Source organism: Hibiscus syriacus, unplaced genomic scaffold (genome assembly GCF_006381635.1).
Source record: "Hibiscus syriacus cultivar Baekdansim isolate YM2019G1 unplaced genomic scaffold, ASM638163v2 tig00111234_pilon, whole genome shotgun sequence".
Lineage (NCBI taxonomy): Eukaryota > Viridiplantae > Streptophyta > Magnoliopsida > Malvales > Malvaceae > Hibiscus > Hibiscus syriacus.
Genome location: NW_024063028.1, coordinates 368,004 through 391,455, shown reverse-complemented (window position 1 = coordinate 391,455; position 23,452 = coordinate 368,004). Strand labels below are relative to the sequence as shown.

At 34.7% G+C, this 23,452-nt stretch overlaps 4 protein-coding genes across 7 annotated transcripts; 2 read left to right on the top strand and 2 right to left on the bottom strand.

The window, feature by feature from the left end:
- The first annotated feature begins 142 nt into the window (after positions 1-142).
- LOC120156638 (protein phosphatase 1 regulatory inhibitor subunit PPP1R7 homolog) lies at positions 143-2,741 on the top strand. Its single transcript, XM_039167935.1, has 7 exons — positions 143-509; positions 820-1,050; positions 1,273-1,419; positions 1,512-1,654; positions 1,725-1,839; positions 2,386-2,506; positions 2,546-2,741. The coding sequence occupies exons 1-6, from the start codon at positions 210-212 to the stop codon at positions 2,464-2,466; spliced, it is 1,017 nt and encodes a 338-aa protein (XP_039023866.1). The 5' UTR covers positions 143-209; the 3' UTR covers positions 2,467-2,506; positions 2,546-2,741.
- An 826-nt stretch (positions 2,742-3,567) lies between these two features.
- Positions 3,568-5,940, bottom strand: LOC120156644 (SNW/SKI-interacting protein-like). Of its 2 annotated transcripts, none has more exons than XM_039167942.1 (2): positions 5,752-5,940; positions 3,568-5,623 (listed from the first exon to the last, which is right to left on the bottom strand). In XM_039167942.1, exon 2 carries the CDS (start codon positions 5,593-5,595, stop codon positions 3,763-3,765), a length of 1,833 nt encoding a protein of 610 aa, XP_039023873.1. In that variant the 5' UTR covers positions 5,596-5,623; positions 5,752-5,940; the 3' UTR covers positions 3,568-3,762. The 2 variants fall into 2 exon arrangements, with proteins under 2 accessions (XP_039023873.1, XP_039023874.1); XM_039167943.1 differs by having other exon boundaries at positions 3,568-5,619.
- Positions 5,941-7,657: 1,717 nt separating this feature from the next.
- Positions 7,658-14,849, top strand: LOC120156643 (dolichyl-diphosphooligosaccharide--protein glycosyltransferase subunit STT3A-like). Of its 3 annotated transcripts, none has more exons than XM_039167940.1 (23): positions 7,658-7,886; positions 8,049-8,111; positions 8,224-8,279; positions 8,380-8,451; positions 8,582-8,687; positions 8,787-8,837; positions 9,057-9,152; positions 9,349-9,408; positions 9,487-9,600; positions 10,095-10,181; positions 10,661-10,764; positions 11,126-11,221; positions 11,590-11,710; positions 11,801-11,881; positions 11,974-12,105; positions 12,215-12,442; positions 12,799-12,942; positions 13,320-13,506; positions 13,583-13,680; positions 13,920-13,994; positions 14,088-14,180; positions 14,383-14,472; positions 14,583-14,849. In XM_039167940.1, exons 1-23 carry the CDS (start codon positions 7,746-7,748, stop codon positions 14,649-14,651), a joined length of 2,364 nt encoding a protein of 787 aa, XP_039023871.1. In that variant the 5' UTR covers positions 7,658-7,745; the 3' UTR covers positions 14,652-14,849. The 3 variants fall into 3 exon arrangements, with proteins under 3 accessions (XP_039023871.1, XP_039023872.1, XP_039023869.1); XM_039167941.1 differs by having other exon boundaries at positions 13,920-13,999; positions 14,093-14,180; positions 14,586-14,848; XM_039167938.1 differs by having other exon boundaries at positions 13,920-13,999; positions 14,093-14,180; positions 14,583-14,848.
- Positions 14,850-15,438: 589 nt separating this feature from the next.
- On the bottom strand, positions 15,439-19,618 carry LOC120156642 (protein unc-13 homolog). The gene is made up of 5 exons (XM_039167937.1): positions 18,980-19,618; positions 17,867-18,736; positions 17,283-17,741; positions 16,858-17,047; positions 15,439-16,731 (listed from the first exon to the last, which is right to left on the bottom strand). The coding sequence occupies exons 1-5, from the start codon at positions 19,490-19,492 to the stop codon at positions 15,797-15,799; spliced, it is 2,967 nt and encodes a 988-aa protein (XP_039023868.1). The 5' UTR covers positions 19,493-19,618; the 3' UTR covers positions 15,439-15,796.
- Between the last annotated feature and the right edge of the window lie 3,834 nt (positions 19,619-23,452).

Here is a 23,452-nt window from a genome sequence, read left to right as displayed (position 1 = left end):
TTATAGGGACTAGGCCTAGTAATTTACTGGTTTTCTCTCAAACGGTACCGTTTTAATAGATAACAGCACGACGTCGTGTGGCTTCTCATGCATAATAATACTCTATTGAATCCATCGGGTGGAGAACACAAGCACCAGAAACCAAAACTATTTTCCGCAGCACGAGCGGTCGACGGAATTTGCTCGCGTCCCCGCCTCCCAGAAAAAAAATGCAAAACCAAAGCACAACACCGCCAGAAGCCAACGCTGAACGAGATGATGAAACGGTGGAGATGAATTTATCCTCCATCAACTCCCTCGATTTCACCTGCTACCAGCTCCGCGATCTCGACTCAGTGGAATTGCCGCCAAATCTCACCGAGTTAGACCTGACAACGAACCGCTTAACGAGTTTGGACCCTCGGATTGCGAATCTCATTCATCTCAAAAAGCTCTTTTTTCGACAAAATCTCTTCAACGATTCTGCTATCGAGCCGATCTCCCACTGGGACTCGTTATCCGGTCTTGAGGTTATCTTATTCATTTTCTTCAATATACTTGGAACTTTGTTAGAAATATGTGTGTGTGAAATTTATATACCTCTTATGAATTTGGATTTTTTAATGCACAAGTTTACGTTTGCATGAACTAATTACGCTTGAATGTATGTTTTATTTTAATTATTTGTTTTTATAAAATGTTTGTAATTATTCTTTTACAATTTGCTTTAGTTTTTTTTAGCATTTTTCTAGAAATAAAAGCCAAATAAAAATGAAAGAATAAGAGCCTAGTGAAGAAGCATGGATTTATTTCCTTTTTTCTTTTTTGGTGTGTGTGCAGGAGTTAATACTTAGGGATAATAAACTGACGAAAATACCAGATGTTGGTATATTCAAAAAGCTTTTGATTTTTGATGTTTCTTTCAATGAAATCGCTTCGCTGAAAGGACTGTCGGAGGCCTCCAGCACAATCAAGGAACTCTATGTCTCCAAAAATGAAGTTACTAAGATGGAGGAGGTTGGCCACTTGCATGAGTTGCAAATTCTTGAACTTGGTTCGAACAGGCTACGGGTTAGTACTTAAATTTACTTGAATAAGGTTCCTTATGTAAATAATGTGAAACAAGAATCTATTGTGTGTAGCAGGTAGATTGAATTTTTTTGTTGCATGGTATAATCTTTCTGTTGATTATGGTTTCAGTGTTGGAGTGAATGATAAGTTTGGTTAGTTATCTACTTATCTCATTAGTAATTTTTCGAGCATGGTCTAATCTGTGAATTGCTTTCTTGGAAGGTAATGGAAAATTTGCAAAATTTCACGAAGTTACAAGAACTTTGGCTAGGAAGGAACCGAATCAAAGTGATAAATCTTTGTGGGCTTAGTTGCATCAAGAAGATAAGCTTTCAAAGTAACCGGTTAATTTCTATGAGAGGGTTGGAGGTATAGCAATTTAAAAATGTAGGTTCTCATAAAGATTTATGTATTTCATAACATTTGGTTGAGGGTTTTCTTTTGGATTTTTTGTTATCAAGGAATGCATTGCCCTAGAAGAAATATACCTGAGCCACAATGGTATTTCAAAAATGGAAGGCCTATCAAAATTGGTCAACCTTCGAGTATTAGATGTTTCAACAAATAAGCTAACATCAGTTGATGACATTCAAAACTTAACAAGGTATTTCCCCCCTTTCTCTGGGTCTAAGGATCTTATCCCATCATAAGCTGTTGAATAATTTTGTCTGCAGGTTAGAAGACTTATGGCTCAATGACAACAAAATAGAATCACTTGATGGCTTAGCTGAGGCTGTTTCCGGTTCAAGAGAAAAGCTCACCACTATCTACCTTGAAAATAATCCATGTGTATGGTTCACAACTTGCAGACTTTAGAGACTACAGCTTTTGTTGTTTTTTAATGATTGCAGCATCCTTATGGTTCAAATGTTTTCTTGTGGCTATTTGGTTGGTTATCTTAATATGTTTGGTTCTCTATTTAGTTCAAAGTCATCATTGGAACATGATCCATTCTTAATCTGTATGCTATGGAGCTCTGTTTTCTTGTCTTGTTTCCCTGACATCATAAACATAATCTTTTTCTCAATTATGTTTCCTAAATTAATATTTGAATGAAAACACTAATTACTGACAGGGTATGCCTTTAGTGCGTGCTGTATCGTTGCTTCTATCTAAACTTCCTTAGAGGAGTTCAATGACGTCTATACTCTATAATACCATCATCCTTGTATTGGCTTATTGCATTCGGTTTAGCTACAGAGTTATTGATATTAATGTCTTTTATTTGCACACTAGGTGATCAATTTGTTGACTTTTCTTAATCTCCTCTACTGGCTTAGTTTTCATTATTCTATCCTAATCGCCTCACATGTGATCAACCTTTTTTTATTGCAGGCAAAGTCTCCTAACTACAACGTTACCTTGAAACAAATTTTCCCCAATATTCAGCAAATTGATTCTGAAGTATTTGCTTAGAAGTTTTGGAGAATCTGAACTGTTTAAGTTATAAATTCGCAGTCGTGCTAGTAGTGTGTTAATTGTAACATCTCTTTCGTATCTCGTCGGTTGGAGTTGCTGAGTTTGCATGTTTTGCTGGAGGAAAACAGGGTTCTGAAAGAAATACCTAATTCTTTAAAGGGGATTAGGATCATCATGAGGTGTTGATTCGGTAATCATTGTTTTGAATATTCTAGGTTTCTTGAATTGTAAGCTCCTTTCAACCTTTTTCGATTAATATATTTCAACCTCTTTATCTTGCAAATAAGAATGTACAGTACTGAAAATTAAGATGCATGATCAAGCATGTTAATTAGTTAAAGATTGTTAACGTTTCATTTATAATTAATTGTTAACCACGTTTTTCTCATCATTTAAGTAAAACTTTAACACTTACTAAGCATGGAACATTGTACTAGAATTACTTATAATTCCAACAATGGAGGACACATCTTTAAATTAATTACCTAAGCATTGCTAGTTATACTAGGGAAAGGAAATATATTTGGATGGTCAAATTACTCGAACTTCACATATTCTAACTTAATTCGATAAGGTTGTTTCTTAATTCAAATTCAAAATGGATCAAAACAAGTTTTGTGATTCGAATTCGGAACGAGTCAAAACATGTTTTGCAAGGAGAAAGTCGGGATAGAGATAAAAGGTAATAAATTCCCAACCCAACTCGACTAGACTTGGGGTAACTATCACTTCAACCAAAAAAAGACTTGGGGCAACTACAATAATTCTCTTTTATATCCAGAAATAGGTATTATAATACCTCATTATATACTTTTCAATTATCTTTATCGATAAAATAAGAAAAAATATTAAATATTACTCGTTTTGGATCAAAGGTAATCTTTTATCAAAATATTTGGGCACACCTCGGGACTAATCGGGTGAAAAACTTTAATTTTTTTTTATGAGTCAATGCAGCAAAAAACCAACCCATCCCTCCACAAGCCAATCCCTAAAATATACACATAAACGCATCGATGAATGTAATTACCATGCGACGCCTTTTAACCATGCATGCATGCCTATTCGCCAATAAAGAACATGAAAATGCAAGTTCCATGAGTGAACGATAAGATGTTTAATTTTAGCATGGCATAAGACAAATAGGATTATTTAGGGTCTACACAAGGTACAATAAAACAGCATTCCACATATTGAAGAAATAAAGAAAATATCTCACCCAAGCTAGCCAGGGATTAAGATTTCACTCAGCAAGAAACATGTCCAAATTAAAGAGATACAGAGCCATGAGTATCAACGTCCTCTTTCGAAACCGATGCGAGATCTGCTAGAGCCTCCTTCATAGCCATCTCGCATGGAAGAGCCTGCACTTGCTTTCATTGTCCCTCCAGAACCCACTTTGTCCATTGCTTTCTTGCCCTTCTTGACCTCCGTCAAGAACTGATCAAGACCAAATGGATCAGCTTCTTCAACTTCCTTCTCAAACTCGAGTGGCTTGTCTCTTGGACCACTCTTCTCAGAAGTGCCAGTAAACGCCTTGTCTGGCTTAAACCTCTCGGTTTTCATTAGCTTCTCTAACTGCTCATCTGCACCACCATACATGTCTGAATCCATGTCTTTCTTTGGCTTGTATAGTGTTGACAGAGTAGGTTGTGCTGTGAATAGACCTTTGTCGTAGATGTTGTATTGATCATCAGTTGCAAATCCAGAATCCATTCCTTTCTCCTGGTTGAATAATCTCTGATCATACATTACTTCACCACCTCTTCCGGCACCAGTAGAAGCCATACCGAGAGCAACTTTTTCACTAATATCTCTATCTCTGTCTCTTGTAATCTTACTCTTTTTACCCATGGCAGAGTCTTTGGCCTCCAACCTTCTCTCTCTCTCCCTTTCTCTACGACGCTCTTCACGTATTTTCTCCCTCTGCAACCGCTCCTCCCTTTCTTCCTTTGACTCCTTCGGCATATCCCTTTCTCTTTCTCTTTCCCTAACTGGCTCATAATCCATTCTTGAATCAGTATCCATAGCACTTCTGTCAGATGACATTGGAACAGCAGCTGATGGTGCCACAGTCCCAGTTCTCTCAGAACGAGCTTTAGCAGCTAAAGCTCGCAACTCCAGCTCCTTCCTTTCCTTCTCCTTCATCATCATCTCTTTCTGCACCTTTGATCTCATTGCCACAGCTTCTCTAGCCTTCTGCTCCGCAACATACAAAGCCTCAGACAGCTTAGCAAAGTTATCATTAATCTGAACCTCCTGTAAACCTCTTCCATCAGCAGCAAGACGCTTATCCAGTGGAATTGTATACCCCTTTGGATTCTTCCAGTTCGAAATACAAGGTGGAATTTTCCAATCCTGCTGATCCTTCACAGTCACAGGCCGGGGAGGGGAATGCATCACTGGCACTGGTGGAGACCCTGAAGCCTTAGGAACTCTCTTATGCTTAAACTTGGGAGGCTCAAGAGGATCAACAGGCATCTCCACCATTCTAATTATCCTCTCCTTTGCACCAGAATTAAATGCAGCCGATTTCTGTGAAGGCTTATACTTAATATACTTTGAATCCGAAGATTGTTTCGGAACATTCTTTGGCTGTGCAGCACTCAATCTCACATTTACAATCTTCTCTAAAGCAGCCTTAGTTTCTTGCATAGTTTCCTCGATCTCTTTCTGCACCTCCTCCTCTTCCTCTCCCTCCTCACCACCCTCTTCCTCATTCCTCAGAATCTTCGGAATCAAATCCTTATGCTGTGAATAAACAATCTTCTTCGCATTCTCACTCTGCTTCACAATCGCATCATAAGCCAAGTTCCCATGAGCATCAACAGTCACAGGGAGAATCTTCGATCCAGGTTTTGCCCCTTTCGCCCTTCCCATATCAAGAGGGTATTGAGCTATATGAATCTCAGGGAAAGCACCTCCATCTCCGAAGTCTTCAACTTTTCTAGGAACAAATCCGGCTCGCTTCAAGTAAAGCGGTACGGGCTTCGCCTTTATGGCCATGGATTTCTCTTCCTCCGACATATTACTAAACCGTTGTTTAAACCACGGATCGTTCGCGTGGTCATAATACGTCGACGTTGCATTTTTCGCTTCAGGTAAAAGCTCCTTCAAAGCCGCCATGGCGGATCCAAATCTACAAGATCTCTATCTATAAAAAAAACCTAATTAAGCGAAACGAAAACCCTGATCCTTCTCAATTAAACGATTTAAAAGCGAATAACAAAAATTGGAACGAGAAAACAGGAAACCCTAATAAAAAAAGAAGAGGATAAATACCTGAAAAAGCTTTTGAATATACCAATTTAACGATTTGATCGGAATCGAGCCGAGCAGCAGCTAGCTTTATCGATAGTCGGCTGTAGAAAGGGGAATTCTGGTAGGGTTATGATTAGAGGGTCAAGCTCGCAAATATATATGTGCAGCAGCTAGCTTTATCGATAGTCGGCTGTAGAAAGGGGAATTCTGGTAGGGTTATGATTAGAGGGTCAAGCTCGCAAATATATATGTCAGGAGGAAAAAAAATATCCGAAGAAGAGATAAATACTTAAGACGGTGCGTTTTAAAAGCTTTGAGAATTAATGTTTAGATAAACTCATGTACCTCTAAATATTTTCTTTCATCAAAATCATCAATTAAATATAAATTGATACATATTAGTATTAAATTTTAATTTTAATTTTAATTTTAATTTTAATTATACTACTAGATCGATAATTAAAAAACGATACATTGACGTAGATGATAATTTTTATGTGCGATGATGTGATAAAAAAATTATTATTTAGTTATAGATTTATTAGTGCTCAGAATAATGTTATTTTGTTATAAATATATTGATGCATTGACATTTATTTTTTATTTTTTTTCATCTGATTATTTTTTTCACAAAATTCACTTATAATATATAAAAATCTATCTAACGACTTGATGTGTTAATACTCTGATATCCTCCAATAATCATTTGATGAGTTTAATTTTAAGGTATATTATTCGTCTTTATAAAATAATGTTTATTACCATTTATATTTTTGATAAAAAATATCTCAAACCCCTCAAATTCAAACAAGTCTTTTAGATTTCAAAAACAATAGATTTTTTTTTATTTAATTTCATGAGTTTTAAAGATGTATTTAGAAATACTTAATATTAAAAATATTCAAATTATACATCTTTTTCGATTTACGTGCCTAAATAAAGTTTATGTCAATAAAGGTATGTGTTAGCAACTTATCGTTTTAGGTGTATGATTTTTTAAAGTCATTATTTGACATTTGTCACATTTATATTAAATAATTCAAAATTATTTTTTAAAATATTTTTTAAATACAAAAAAACTCTTCAAATCTCTCATTCTAACCTCTAATACTATCATCGAGGCGACCATCGTCATTTTGTCACTTTTGACGAAAGATCACCCACCTATGGTCGATTATACTGAATGACTAACACCCTTACAAGTAATAATAATAAAATGCTCTAGGACTTACAATGTGTTTCATTCATGGAATTATGATAATAAATTGTTGGAAAGCAAATGTTTTGCCACTATCTGGCAGGAGCGGAACATTAATTTATAAAGGTAGAGTTAAAGTATTTTTTTTATTTTCCATAAATACAATTTTTTATTAAGGGTGATTGGATAAAATTTTCTTTATTTATTATATATATATTTCAATATTAATTAATACTATAAAAAAATTGGCAGGGCTAAGAGGAGGTGCCGCCCATGCTATATGGTCCCTTTGATTCAACAGTTTATCAAGGAGGAAGAGATATTTGTTGAGTTTTACGGAAAAAGATCTTAAATGTATAATTAAATCTATTTTTAATTTTATCATGTCATATATTATTACATAAATATCATAACGATCAATGTTGATTTTTATCGGTAAAGAGATAATTTTATTTATTTATTTTTAATATAAAATTTACGTAAAATTTAAAAAAAGTTACAGAGTCGCCTTATCTTTTTTCTTTAAACAATTTAATAACATTATACACCATTAAACCAAAGTTAAAAGACATAGAAATGACTATCCTTCCTCACCATAAAAAACGCCGTTGACAGTGTAAGCAAAATAGCGAGTCAAATAATGTAAAGACACGTGGCATAACCAATTGGATCAAGCAACATTACCATAAGGTCAAAATATCATTTCTATAGTCATTTTGGGCAGTTTCTTTAGCTCGGTGTCTCGTCTTCCAAAGTATTTTCTTCAGTCTACTCAAACATATACACACACAGACCTACAAGAAGGTAAACGCTGTCAATGGCGGCCCCGGAGATCTCAACCGCCGCCGTTCCAACGCTGTACACCAACAACGCCTTGAGAAATGCTTTCGGCGGCGTTCTCGCTTTCTTCATCCTCCTCCTTATCGGTGTTATGGCTTTCTCGATCCGTTTATTCTCCGTAAGATCTCTCATTCCTCGCGCTTCCAGAACCCTCTAGATGAGATCTGTGTGATGCTTTTCAAATTAGTGAATTTCAGCTGAAGATTGACTCATTTTTTTTTTTTAATTGATTTCCTAATTTGAATCTTCTGTTTGGATTTGTGCACTTTTATGTTTTCAGGTTATAAAATACGAGAGTGTTATTCACGAGTTCGATCCTTACTTTAATTATAGAGTCACTCAGGTCAGTTGACTCAACTCTCCTCTCCCATTTACAAATTATTGCTATTTTTGGTTCCTTTATATCCATTTGGCTTAATTTACTTACCAAGTTTAAGTTGTCTTGTTGGTTTCAGTTTCTTGCAAAGAATGGTATATACGAATTCTGGAACTGGTTTGATGATCGAACCTGGTATTCATCACTTGGTGGTTAATATTTGAAGTTTATGGTTTTACCTATGTCATAACTTAGGATTTCTGAATAGCATGTATTTGTTTTTGGCATAATCAAGGTACCCTCTTGGGCGTGTGATAGGTGGAACTGTTTACCCTGGATTAACTTTGACTGCTGGCACCATATGGTGGTAAGTTTTCCTGAATGTCAATACTCAATAGGGGAAGAAACGTTTATTTATTAAGTTTTGTTATTTATTTTTCATGTAAATTTTGCATTAACTTCATTTCACTTGTTTTTTTCTATCCGTGTTGCTTCAGGTTTTTAAATTCTTTAAACATTCCCTTGTCCGTGGAGACTGTTTGTGTTTTCACTGCACCAATATTCTCTGCTTTCGCCTCATGGGCAACATACCTTTTGACTAAGGTCTTTCTTTTGTCCTAATGTGTAGTTAGTTGTTATATGGTTGTTCACCTCAAATTATTTATTTATTTTTGTTGATTTTCTATTTTGCCTTTTTCATAGGAAGTTAAGGGTACCGGTGCTGGGCTGACAGCTGCTGCTCTTTTGGCCATGGTAAATCATGCAAGTGATACTTGTAGCATTCGAATTCATTCATTCATTATAATTACTTTGAACTTCAGGTTTGAACAGCAGTGGCTGAGACTCATTTCATACTACACTTGGATACATATTATTTTGCTTTACCTTTTTGTATATGTGTCTCTTTTGACTATATTTGGCTATGCCACTTTATTAACTTCGTATTAATATGCCTTATGAACTTCCTTCTAGGTTCCATCATATATATCTCGTTCTGTTGCTGGTAGCTATGACAATGAAGCTGTAGCGATATTTGCCTTGATCTTCACTTTTTATCTTTATATAAAGGTCAGACTTTGATTGAAGTAAATTTATTTAATTTCCTATAATTTTTCCTTCTAATGGTTGAGATAAAGTCTGATTTTAACCTACTGACAAATAGTATTAATGTTTTATAGATGACCTGCTATTTATGTTGCATGGAGTTCCCTTCCATTTGTTATTTTCATGTCTGATTATTCTCTTCATTGTTGGTTATTTGCAGACACTAAATACTGGATCTCTGTTCTATGCCACCTTGAATTCAATTGCATACTTTTATATGGTGGGTTTCTCGTGCTAATCAATAGCCATGCCTTATTTTCACTCCTTGTTTATGTTTCTCAGTTGATTTTTTTTCCAGGTGTGCTCTTGGGGAGGATATACGTTCATTATTAACCTCATTCCAATGCATGTGCTCTTATGCATTGTAACTGGTCGTTTTTCTTCTCGACTGTACATTGCATATGCTCCTCTTGTAAGTATCTACATGACTTAGGAAGTTTCAATACTAAGTCAATAAAAAGCAGGAATGCATTTCAGTATGCTATTGAAGAATCATGCTGACAGTTATCAGTGACAGTTATCATTTTGCAAAAACTGATGTTTGGTGAAAAACTAGAACGGACAGACTTTTGTCGAGATTAACCTGACCAAAATAAACACATTTTGTAAGAGGCATTGGATCGATTGGTAACGTGCAGAAGATTATAATATTTTATCAAAGTTCTAATAATTCGAGCTTGTTTATATATTTTATGGATACTTGAACTTGTTGGAGGATGTATAAATGCTTTATATTTTATCTTGATCTTCACTTTGTCTGTGGATAGAAGGTCATTCTACTAATAATGGCCTGTTGTAGTAATGAGGGTGGCATGTTTAGAAAATGTACCTTAGTTTTCTTGAATCGAATACCCAAATCTTTTTGGAGATTTCTATTTGGCTTTCTTGATTTGCTTGAAACTGCAGGTTGTTTTGGGAACACTGCTAGCTGCTTTGGTGCCAGTAGTTGGGTTTAATGCTGTCATGACATCGGAACATTTTGCATCATTCTTGGTGAGCTTTTTCCTCTACTTTTCACTGAATTTTCTGTTTCCATTTGTATTTTCTTATTTTTGTTGTTGCGGTTCATTTGTATTGTCAATCTCAAGTGGTTTAGCCTGCCTGTCAATAACCTAATCACCGGTGTCCTAGTCACTTTTACTTGCTAGCATTTCATTTTATTAATTATTCCACTTGAGAAGTTATAGTTATGTGACCAACTGTTGTGCTTAAACGCTCATTGGCATTAATGATTCAACAATGTGTTTATGGGATTAGAAAAAATGACAAATAAAAGACAGTACTTTTTGAAGATCTTCTTAGTGTGTAATAATAAAATCAAGAATTTCCCAAATTCTTCACATCATATTTGGATACCCGAAATACTTCACATATTTTCCTTTTTCCCTCTCCCTCCCTCCCTTTCTTGTGATTCTTGGTTCATATCATGCTACTCCCTGCATTTTGATTTATTAGGGCTTTCCCAAGTGCAGGTTTTCATTATTCTCCATGTGGTTGCTTTTGTGTACTATATCAAAGGGACTCTTACCCCCAAAATGTTTAAAGTTGCTGTGACACTTGTTGTATCTGTTGGACTGTAAGCTTTCCTTCTCTTCTGTTCCTGTAATTTTCAGGGAAACATAAATCAACATGCTAATAGAAACTAACAACAAAATATAGCTAGTATATTATGGTTTAAACTTTCAATCTATTCAGTGCACATTGAACAATCCTTCTCTCCTCTTGTAATATTTTCAGGGAAACATGAATTGATATACTAATAGAAATTAAGAGCAAAATGTAGTGAATAAGTTATGATTTAATCTTTCTTATTTATCAATTTGGCATGCATTGAACGGAAATTATATTCCGTCTGGACTTTCTTAGTAACTGATAAGCATTTGAATTAGATTGAGGATTAATGATGTTTAATGATGTCATATAATTTCTGTTCTCAGGGCAGTATGTTGTGCTGTTATAGCTGTTCTTATAGCACTAGTAGCTTCCAGTCCAACAAAGGGATGGAGTGGACGAAGCTTAAGTCTACTTGACCCGTAAGTACTTAATTCATTCTATTACCTTCCATGTTAATATGCTTTTGGGTGGAACTGTGAATGAAAAAGAGGTTGAAGAAATTGCAGTAAAGGATGGTGCAATCTGATGCACCTTGAAAATTGAGGTTATTCAGACATTTTGGTTTGGTATGGATCTACTTTGGAGGGGCCTTTTGTTCTATGCAAATTTTTTAAATCTTGGATCTGAATGACATACCAGAAAACTATCTAATCTGTTAGCATTATGTGGATTTCCCATTCAAACAGTATTTTTGCTTAAATAAATACCTTAGTGTCATTTGTTCAGCCAATAGTTGTTCAAAATTAGCTGGGTAACTTCTTTTCCATTTTTTATTGCTTCTTGACAGGACTTATGCAAGCAAATATATACCAATCATTGCTAGTGTTAGTGAACATCAACCACCAACATGGCCATCTTATTTCATGGACATTAATGTTCTGGCATTCTTGGTTCCAGCCGGTATCATTGTAAGCTTTTGGAATTGAACATATTGCCCTTTTTTCTATAAGTGAAGTTTTTGCGGTACGATCAATAATTGTTCTTTTCCTTGTTGGAAGGCATGCTTTTCTCCTTTATCAGATGCAAGCTCATTTGTGGTCCTCTATATTGCAGCATCTGTATATTTCTCTGGAGTAATGGTAAGAGGAATAAGCACACAATCAATTTGAGGCCATCACTCCCTATTTTTATATCCTAATAGCGTTGAGCCTTTTATGGTCTAATTATACAGGTGCGCCTAATGCTTGTGTTTGCTCCAGCTGCATGCATCACATCTGGAATTGCTCTCTCCCAAGCTTTTGATGTTTTCACCCAATCAATTAAGTTTCAGCTTCCTGGAATATCAAGCAATAAAGAAGTTGATGTAAGCAGGCTCTGTTTATCCATTCTAAAAGTTTATGCTCAACCAATCATTTGATGAATTCATTTAGCCACGGGACTAAAATTATTTTCTGCTGCTTCTGAACACTAAGGCTGCAGAAACTAGTTCTGCTACTGCTGAAGCACAGAATGATGCAGTAAAAACTGAAAAATCTGAAGAGACGTCAAAGAATCGACCCTCAAAGAAGAGCAAGAAGAAGGAAAAGGAGGAAAAACCTTCAACCAAAGCCAAAGCTGAGAAGAAGAGGCTTCTTGCTTTACCTTTGGATTCATCTGTGATTTCGCTTCTTCTACTCATCTTGTTGGGTGCCTTCTATGTGGTATTTTATATCCTCTAATTTCTTGTTTTTGCCAGTGTTCTTATTATAGAAATCCCTAAATGGTAGTTAATATGATTATTCATTATGGCTTTTAAAAGCTAGTGATCTCTCCTATTTGGACAACAATGTCGCTGACCTTAATGTAGCCTTACCACGGATACCATATCTAGGATTTAAAAGTTGTTCTGTTGGAAATATATTTGTGTATGTGTGCGTATTGAACGAGAATTAAACTTTGTTACTAGTTCTTTTTTTGTTCTGTAACTGGAATTTCCTTCCATACCTTTTTCTTTCTCATTCCTTTCTTCTTACTGATTTAATTGTATGCCTCCATGTTAATGCACTTCCCTTTGCAGGTTCATTGTGTATGGGCTGCAGCCGAAGCTTATTCGGCCCCCTCTATAGTTTTAACATCTCGTTCTCATGATGGTCTACACGTTTTTGATGATTTTAGAGAAGCTTACGCATGGTTGCGACATAATACTGATGTTGATGATAAAGTAAGTTCTCTTTGTGGTATTTTTCTCCACTCTTAAGCTTTTCTATATTTCAGACATAATCTATTTTCCAGCATTCAAATTTCAGTTTACCTTATTGGATTGAAGTTTTTCTTCGTGCATGTATTTTAGTGGAATAAATAATGAAAAAAATATTTCAAGCTGTATGATCTATGCTAATATGCTGAGCATATAATGGGTTGCCTCTGGTTTGTTATCGGTGATAGTTTTTGCTGATTTATGTATTTTCCTCATATTTTGGAATGAACTGTTTTTGCCTGTAGTGGCTTACTTTTTGTTAAATGTTTACATATTTTAATCAAATAAGTTGGCAAAGAAACGAAGTTTAGTTTGACTGTGCTAACTGAATCTCCTCACAGGTTGCATCTTGGTGGGACTACGGTTACCAAACCACTGCTATGGCTAACCGCACTGTCATTGTTGACAATAACACCTGGAACAATACTCATATTGCAACTGTTGGTACTGCCATGTCTTCTCCTGAAAAGGCAGCTTGGGAAATTTTCCACTCTTTGGATGTAAAATATGTTCTAGTCGTCTTTGGAGGTTTGAATTATTCTTTCTTTACGTGAAATGCGCTGCCTTAATTTATTATCGTTCTGACATCTACTTCACTCATTAGGCCTCGTTGGCTACCCCAGTGATGATATTAACAAGTTCCTGTGGATGGTTCGAATTGGAGGAGGTGTGTTTCCTCATATCAAGGAACCTGATTACCTGGTAAGTTCTCTCTGCTAGCAGTGCCCGTAAAAATCCACCATTATTCCATTATTTGGTTTCTCTTTCGTTCTTGGAGACCAAATAATGCTTGTCTAATTTTTTCTTGGTTTTTTGTAATAGATTGTTACCGCACCGAGTTGACTGGATCTTTTATCTAGGCTAAGAAATTAGATGATATTTAATCTTCCTTTTATACACATGTTATAATTATTAACTGTTATGTAACTTGCTCTCTACAGAGAGATGGTCAGTATCGGATTGATTCACAAGCCACTCCAACCATGCTGAACTGTTTAATGTATAAACTCTGTTATTACAGGTCTGCTGCTGTTTAACTCTCGAGTTTATATGTTCTTTTAGTCAGTTTTGCTTTTAGCTCGAGTACTTCATCCCTTAAATTACATGTCTACAGGTTCGTAGAAACTGATGGGAAAGGCTTTGATAGAGTTAGGCAGACAGAAATCGGAAAGAAATATTTTAAACTCACTCATTTTGAGGAGGTACGATAATCGTAACTTTCATTTATATTCGAATATCACCTCATTCGAATCACGAAAATTAACCAATATTATTTGTTCAGATAATTTCTCCGTCAAACATGTTTTTCTGCCTGCCATTCTGACTGTTTGATAACTTGGCGGATGAGTTCCATTGTTCAAGCACATCCCTGATAACATTTTCTCTGGTCTTTGGTCTATTTAGGTATTCACAACTCATCATTGGATGGTTCGGATATATAAACTGAAGCCTCCCAAGAACAGGATCCGAGGAAAGACGAAGAAATCGAAATCGGTACATATAATCATTGATTATCTCCATGATCCACACGCATAGATGCTCGAGCGCGCTGTAACACAAACATTTCAGATCTTTTTTCAAATTTTTAATTTTATATGTTTTGGCAGAAGACTAGCTCAACATCAAGCAGGGCTAAGATAAGTGGAACAGGAAAGAAGAATCCATGGCACTGAGGAACAGAAACATCTTATAACAATGGCGAAATATCTGTAACCCCTATCTATCATTGCACGCGGGATGGAGCCTTTTAGAGAGAGTGATTTGATTATTGAGGCAATGGTAGGTCATTTTCCTCTATTAGAATTACAAACAAAACGATAAGTAAAACAGGAGTTTTAACAGTCAAACTTGGAACTTCACAAACTGTATTAAGTAATCAAAATGTTTTATCGAGTCGGTGAGTAGAAGAGAAAATAGTCAAAATTATAAGGATTTACAACTATAAGCTCCGTATTACATGATTCTATGTTCTTGTATTTTTCTCTTTCTTTCAATTTTTTTTCAATAACAGATAATATTATAATTTTTTTATTCGAATAGAATCAAAATGGAAATTGAATTATAAACATTAATAAATATTTAATATGAGTGCTATATTTTCAGAAATATAGCACAATAAAGTAACATGTTTGATATAAAACGCATCAAATTTGGACATAGTAGTTTAGGTTTTCAACGGAATTGGATTTTATTCCACAGGTTTAATATATAAAATTGACGCCGAATATTATTTATTTTGCAACTTGATATTTGAATTTTTTTCCCTCGAGTTCACCATCAGCAACAGATGTCTTTAGTTCCAAGCACCATAGGCATTAGCTACTAGCTAGCCTTGATGTTGAGCACCACCATGCGCTATTGAGCCATTGGCATTCGAGAAACAACAGCCGGAAGATCCGCAGCAGCTTCGAAAAAATAACTAGGCAAAAAAATTCAATTCCATTCATCAAGCAACACATCCATACACAAGCTGTTCAAAAATCACCAAGAAGAAATACAAATTCCAATTCACGAACCAGGACTAAAAGCCTTTCAATTTCTTTTCTAAATAAATTATCAAACCTCTTAAACATTCATCCTGCAGTTTTGGTTGTATTGACTCATAATGTTTCATCCATCATCCTCACCCTCCAAGGATATCGAGATCATAATGCTTGGAAGCAGTTGACTGTCGCCGGCGGAGCATTGTATCCTTTTATTCTTACGAGGTTGCCCCACACCGAGTTTAAGTTCTCAAAACAAATAGAAGCCACGTGAATCACCTCAAGCCTTTTATAATCCCATCATTCGACTTATTTTACCAGATTTAAGGAATTTGTCAGAGTTTCTTTGGCAAGTTGTAAGTCTTCTTGACGAACTTAGCCGCCGTCTCGTCATTTCGGTAACACAAAACTCGCAAGAGTGTGTTCGGTTCCGTGGGACTCCACTGACCAGAGGTTGGCGGCAATGGAAGTTTGGATTTAGCAGCAGAACCGTAACTCTCTGTAGTCATGTATTTGAATTGCTCAATCAGGCTGTCAGTATCAGTATGAAATAAAGGGAGGATGGCCTTAACTGTGGATGAAAACCTTTCGATCAGATCAGCCGGAAGTCCATCACCGTTGGACCAAAATAAATCCGTCAAGAACTTAAAATCTTCTGCTATAGCTTCATAATCTTGCAGGCTGAAAGCACGAGCAGGGCCTCCAGCAAGTAAAGCCAGTAGGAAACCATCGAAAGAAGCTTTCATTACTTCGGTAATAACTCGTGTTCTAACTCTGTCGTGCACAGTTAATGAAATTACCTCCAGATAGTGCTCGAGCTCCTGAAGAAAAGGTTCAATTCTAGACGATGAAACTTCACCGACATACAAACCGTCCCAGAGGACATGACTCAGATCATTGAAGATGACCTTATATGCAGTTGCCTCGCACAGTTGTTGGATCCCTTCCAAACAAGCAGCAGATGTAAGTTCGAATGTTTTACCTGTCCCATTGGCAACATTGTCAACATGAGGAGATTCAGAACTTCTAAGATGCACAATTTTCCTTTTTGCCAAGACATCCAACTCCATTCGAATATGCTGAAGAGTATTAATACGACAGCATAGCTGGGGTATCCCAAACAAGTCATTCCCGTTTGTAGTCCCAACCTGAGATTTCCTATTCTGTGCCATCTGAAACTTCTCCTTTTTCTTAAATACACCCGGAAATTTTGACCGTGTTGAACATCTAGTCAAAGCAGGCATTGATGGAACAAAAGTACTTCGGGTGCCTGTAGATCAGACGATGGTGTATTTTCCTTTTAGTTATCATCAAAATTGATAAATTCAGAAGAAAGAAAGAAAAAATAAATTAAAATCCATACATAGATCTTTTATAGACCGTGTAAAATACATACCACAGCCGGACTTCGCCTTCAACACGTAATTCTGAAGACATATGTCAATACCATTGGTTAAATCAGGAAGCAATGTAGCATGTATGGATACCGGTAACAAAAAGAATGCTTCCAAAGCTTCATCTACAATTCTCAAAACTTCAACAGCAGAAGGAGCAAATCGCTCTTTATTCACCCGTGGATCCCATACCTACAAAGAGGCGAGAAACAGAAACGTATAGCAATGGATCATAAGCAACTAAATGAGATTCAAGACATGACAGAGGCTGGAAACCAAGTATAATCTACAAACATAAACAAAATTTCCCTGCAAAACAGCTTGCATCTTCAGATCTTCCGATTATGGAAAGATCACAAAAAAATATTTCAACTCACTCAAACCACCATCAAAATGTTAAAGAAAATGGAACATAAGCCATACATACCTCTTGCTGCAGATTCCTGTCGATCCATTCCTTCAGTCTGTCTAATCTAATCTTTATCCATGATTTCACCAGATTAGAGACTACGGATTCAGCCTCATAAGGAGGCATCTCCCTTATGATTGACTTCCCACCATCCTCACTCTCCACCGAGTTTTCAACCGCGATTTGCACCAGATCTTTCTCCAATTTTTCCGCAGCTTTCAGCACTTGCAATATATCCGGTGTCAATTCACCAATGCCGGAAACAAATTGCTTCAGCTCATTCCCATAGCAGGCATGAAGAGTGGCAACAGCCACACCGGCCGGAAGAGGATGCCACCTCTTTAATATTGGACTAAATATCGCCTTCTCGCTGAAAGCCAGTGTACATACATCCTGTGCGAGGATGGAAAGGAAAGGAAGCTGATTTTGCTGGTTCTTATTAGATGAACGTTTGCTAGACTTCACCTTCTCCATTATCTGTCTAAATACATTATCAAAAGGCACAACCCTGAGTCATTTTCAAACAAATTTAAGAGCTAACAAAACAAGGATCACAGTTAAGTTAGAAAAGTAGTGAGCCAATTGGAATTTTGGAAACTTGCCTTAACAAAAGCAGTACGGAGTGATGATCGTATGTACATATCAACTCTCTCGTGAGCCACACCAATTTCCTTTCTTTTCTTACGGTACTCATGCGAGATATCCTCTACCATTATCTTTGCCGATAGAACCCCCATAGAAACAACACATTCCATTAACTCGGTGTTATCACTATTGAAATAATCGTGGTAGGCAAGAAGCTTTTTCTCAGCCCAACCTAAAATTGCACTCAAAGTAGAACTCAATATCTTGGAGTAATCCAGATCTTTCATGGCCTTCGAATCCTTTTCGACTTCCTTCAACAGATTATTGGCAGCAAACAACAAATCACCTTCCACTTGACCAGTTACCACGTAACGGTTAAACAATATCCACAAGAAACAAAGATTATGCAGCATCTGGTTCATCCCCAGGACTACCCATGTTTTTTTTACGAGTTCAAGAACCTCATCAACTTCTTCAATAACAGATGTTTCATCATTAACATCAAAACATGCTTCTAGCAGCGCTTGGTAGATTCTGAGATTCAATGGGAATCCGTCTGCCCAGTGGCTGGTCTCAGAAACAGACCCATCGAAGCTTTTCCGGCAAGCAAGAGATAAAACAATGCTCCGGAGGGCTTGCATCGACACGTTGTTTTTCCCAGTCTCCAAGGGCTTCTCCAGGGCTGCACGAATGATCTGCCGTAGTTGCTGAGGATCATTGTTGGCATTGTCCAGTGGCAAGAGAGGATGCAACAGTAGTCCGGCTTCAAGAAGCTTCAGGTTCCGCCTCTGCCAAGCTTCGTATTCGCCTTGATTCGGAAAATCTGAGGGTTTCAGTTGCTGCAACATCTCAAGTGGCAACACTATCGACTCTATCCGTCTTCCCAACTGATAAACATGAAGGGGGAAATCATAATTAAATCAAGTTTCATAAACATTCCCTATAATCAACAATCTGAATTATCAATTTGTAATTTTGTGTACACCACTCATGAGTTCAGCACAAATGATCAAAAATAAAAGAAAAAAAATAAGAAAATTATTTGCACAAATTATCACATTACTGAAGCTTAATTAACAGGTAAAAAATTGAAAGAAAAAAAAAAGATCACTGTACAATTTTTAACAGACCTGAGCAGCAGCGACTCTCAAAAGAGCTCTTCGAACCCTGGAATCCGTTTGCTCTGAAATTCCCATTTGAACCCTCAACAACTCCCCAATCGTAACCGCTTTTTTGACTCGTTCCGAGTCCGACTCGCCGCTCAGTTTCCTCCTCCGAGACGATCTCAATCCCAAAGCCTTTTTTACTTTACTCGCCGCCGTCGACGTCAACGACCTCTGCAACGACGCCGACGACGTCAAAATCGGCGTCGGTGCTGTCGTCCTCTCCGAATTCCTCTCCGACTGCGATATGTAAGTCAAAGGCTTCCCACCGGTAGTCCGACAAGCTCCAACCAGTATCTCGTAAGCCGTCTCCCGGAGCTCCGTTTCCGATAAATTCGTCGCCAACTCCCCGAAAGGAGACGTCAGCGTTTCGGTAAAGTAATTAGGCATCGCCGCTGCCGTTGTCGTCGTCGTTTGATGATGATTGGTATGTCGTTCGGCTTTGCTGGAAATTCTTTCCCTTAATCTACCATCCGGCATCCTTAAAGAATTTTCAGAGTTAAAAAGAATTAAATTAAACGGGCTTAAAGAAGAAGGTTTAATGGGATTTTTGTTTAATTTATTGGTTTGAAGATTCTTGCTTTACTTTAAAGGAAACGAAAAGAAAGTTCTGCAGTGTATCAATCAAACACCCAAGAAAAAGTTTAAAAGAACAGATATTAGACAGACGAAGAATTTGGTATATTTTTTGCCCTTTTTTCATTTTTCTCGTAGAATGAATTTTGGTTGAGAAATGAATTCAGAAGAAAAATAAATAAACTGATGGTGCCGTTTTCTTTCTCGGCAGCCAACCAGACTGAGTCAGGAAGCGCGTGCGTGTAGTTTTTTTTTAATGAGATAAAATACACAAATGATCTATAATTATAAGATTTTACTTTGTTGAGTATTTTGATTATTAAAAGTTATAAAATAGTTATTTGACTATTCATATGTTACGAACTCGTCCTTTATTGTTAAAAAATTTGACATAGTTTGAGTTATACATTAACAAGTCAATTGAAATATGATAAAATTTGATCTCATAATTGTTTGAGATGTATTTTATGAATCGAATCTCCTTTTACATTATATCGTTGAGCTAGTGCTTAAAACATCGTGTTGTCGTTTATCATATCTTAGTTAGCAAGTTAACGTCTAGCTTAGGCTACTGTCAATTTTTAACAGAAAATAATGAGTTTGGAACATATGAATAATCAAATGATCATTTTGTAACTTTTCAATAGTTGGGAGACTCAATAAAATAGCGCTCTATAGTTGATAGACCATTTTGTAACTTTTAATAAACAGTGGACTAAACAAAGCAACGTCCTATAATCGAATGACCATTTATATATTTTACCCTTTTAAATAATAATAACAATTTTTTAAAGTTAAATTTTAATTTTAACTTTAATTTTAATTCATTTGTTATATTTAAATCATCTCATAAATAAAAGAGTATTGTGTGTATAAACACGCTCAAATTCATATCATTTTTATTATATGTTACATTTTATTATATGATTAAAAATTTTGATTTTTTTTTAATTTATACCTTCTTTTCTCAAAGAGTGAGAACGGTGAGTGAAAAGACGAAGTTGAGGGGTGAATCTCTATAAATATTTATCCATTCTAATATAATTATAAAATAATATTTATGTTTAATTTTAAATGCCAATAAATTTATGCATACTTACAAACTAAACTATTATTCATACTCAAATCATCTGAAAAAACATGTAATCCTTTATATTAAACCCACTCTTTGATTTCGAATTTTGATAAATATTTATTTTTCTTTCATTGTTGCATGGATAGTAACTTTGAAGCATATGCGTGACCTAAATTCGCCATAATTAAAAACAATCTATTTTGATGTTTATTTCTCTATGATTTTCACTAAGAAGTATACTTAAAGTATTTTAGAGACGGCTTTATACATTTATGAAAATAATAATATTGTATAAAGTTTAATAATTGACTAATTTATTCGATTGAAAATATACACACTTAAGTGCGATCATATGTATATGTGTATAGTTTTATACTAATTTTGATTCTCCTATGTTTAATTTTTTTAAAATTTATTATCATCTAAGAGTGATATATTATAATTACCAATGGAATTAGATATTTGCTCTCAATGACGTTGAGACAGCTTACTACTCTATCTCTCTTACCTCATTACACATAATAGGTCAGCTAAGGTAACAAATTATAAATAAAATAGTGTAGTCGTTATGCTTAAAAAAGTTTGTGTTGAAGAGCCAATTAAAAGAGACGTAAAATAGACACAAGAGTGAGTGCATGAAATGACTAAATGGCAAATGAAAATCATCTACCCATCTATCTTATCTTTAAATAACTAACTCTCTTTTCTCTTTTAGTAGGGTACCGACCTTTGCTTCCTTTCTCTTTTGCCTCGTAATAATAGTCTTTCCCACCTTTTATTCTTCACTTTTTTTCTTCCTCACTTTATTCATCTAATATTTGTTGTTTCTTCCTTCGATTTAGGGTTTATATTATGTGTTTATGATTATGTTTTGAAGATAAATTATTTATTTTTGTGTTTTTATTCGCCGTTACGTTTTATTTTTATTTTAATATTCATTAATAAATTTGATTATTAATTAAATAAAAACGATGATGTGTCATGATACTATAATATAGTCTTAATTCAAACTAATCTAATAAATCTTCGATATTTAAAAATTTCCTTAAAGTATCGTTTTGTTCCAAAGTAATCTAAAATCAACAATGTTATCCCTAATTTTTGTTTTAACATATGTTGACCATTTAACATATGTTTTAATATCGATAATATCAGGGGTACGAGCGATCAATGTCAAATGGTTAAGAGTTATCTTTGAACATATACTACCTTGTACTTACCCCATATTAATAAAAAAAATAAAAGTAAAAAACTTGGTATTAATACTTGGCATATAAAACTTTTCGATTTAATTTTATTTTTAAATAATTTACGATAATTTCGACTGTTTTATTTGGTTTTTATATATATTTTTCTTCCTAAACCCTATATGTTTTATGTTTGTGCCTCTTATAAAAATATAACTATATATAATATTATAGTTAACATTTAGTGAGTGGATGATCAAAATTTCGTATCGATATCTTTAACTTTAAATTTGTATAAAAATATTATGAAAGATTTTAATCTAAAAATTAAATCTAATTAAACTTCGAATATAAAAATAATTAGAAACTAGGTAATTCGGATATCTTAGTCTATATATAATATATATTCATGAAGACGGTCTGATTACGCTCCAAATGGATGCTGTTAAGCGTTAATCACGCGCCCAATGATTTTTAGTCACTCTATAAGGCCAAAAGAACAACCGTCAACTGCTTCACATTTGGGGTTTATTACACGAGTATGACATTATTATTTTTTTTAATTTTTAAATAAAAATTTATATTTCATTTATTAGTTTTCTGATTGATTTGTCGACGATCACATATTGTTAGATCTCCTCTTAGGTAAAAGTTTGTTTGTCGATATAATTATAATTATGCAACGAAGTAGCCTGTCAAATTGTTCGGTTCGTTCACCATTCCTTAATTACTTTGTAATGCCTCTTGTTCGATAGAGACAAAGAGTTTTATGAAGGTTAATGGTTTGATTTTAGATGTCATTTTCAATAAAATATTTCATTTTTATTTGTATATTTGGGTTTAATATTTTTATTTTATGTATGAGTTTATTGGTGATTATTGTCCTTATTCTTCTCTTTTTGTTTTGAGTGCGTTGTAATTTTGATTTCTTCTATTATTTTTATTAATAAAATCTAATTATCCTTGTTTAAAATAATTAAACCATTAACTTTATTTGTTAGATGTAGTACCTCAATTTACTAAATTAATTTATTATTATTTATCTTTTAATTTTTAAATATTATATAAAAATATATAACATTTATCTATTTTCTTAATTTTATTGTTAGTATACAAAATGCTAATTTATATATATAACTAAAGAGTTCATATATATATATTAAAAAACAGTGAGATGCTTCTGAGTTATATTATCAAACTGTTTCAATTGTGAACATCTTCCCCCAAATTTATTAAGAAAAAAACATCATATCTTAAAATTTAATATTAATTTAAGGGCTTAATGTATATAGTATAATATTACTTTATTGGTTTCAATTAGTTAGTCACATACATGTAGGTGTACTTGAATATGCAGTCCACCTTCCACAATCATTGTAATCATAGGACACTTGTAATGAATTATTTTATGCAAAATAAAAATAATAATATGATTTTTTTATATAAGTGTTTATATAGTTTATAGGTTTAAATATATCAAGATTCTTTATTATTTTAAAATTTATATTTTTTTTATGAATTTGAACATGAATTTTAATTTTATTTTATAAAAGATTAAACATTATTTTACCTTTTATTTATAATTGTCGTATTAATATTTAA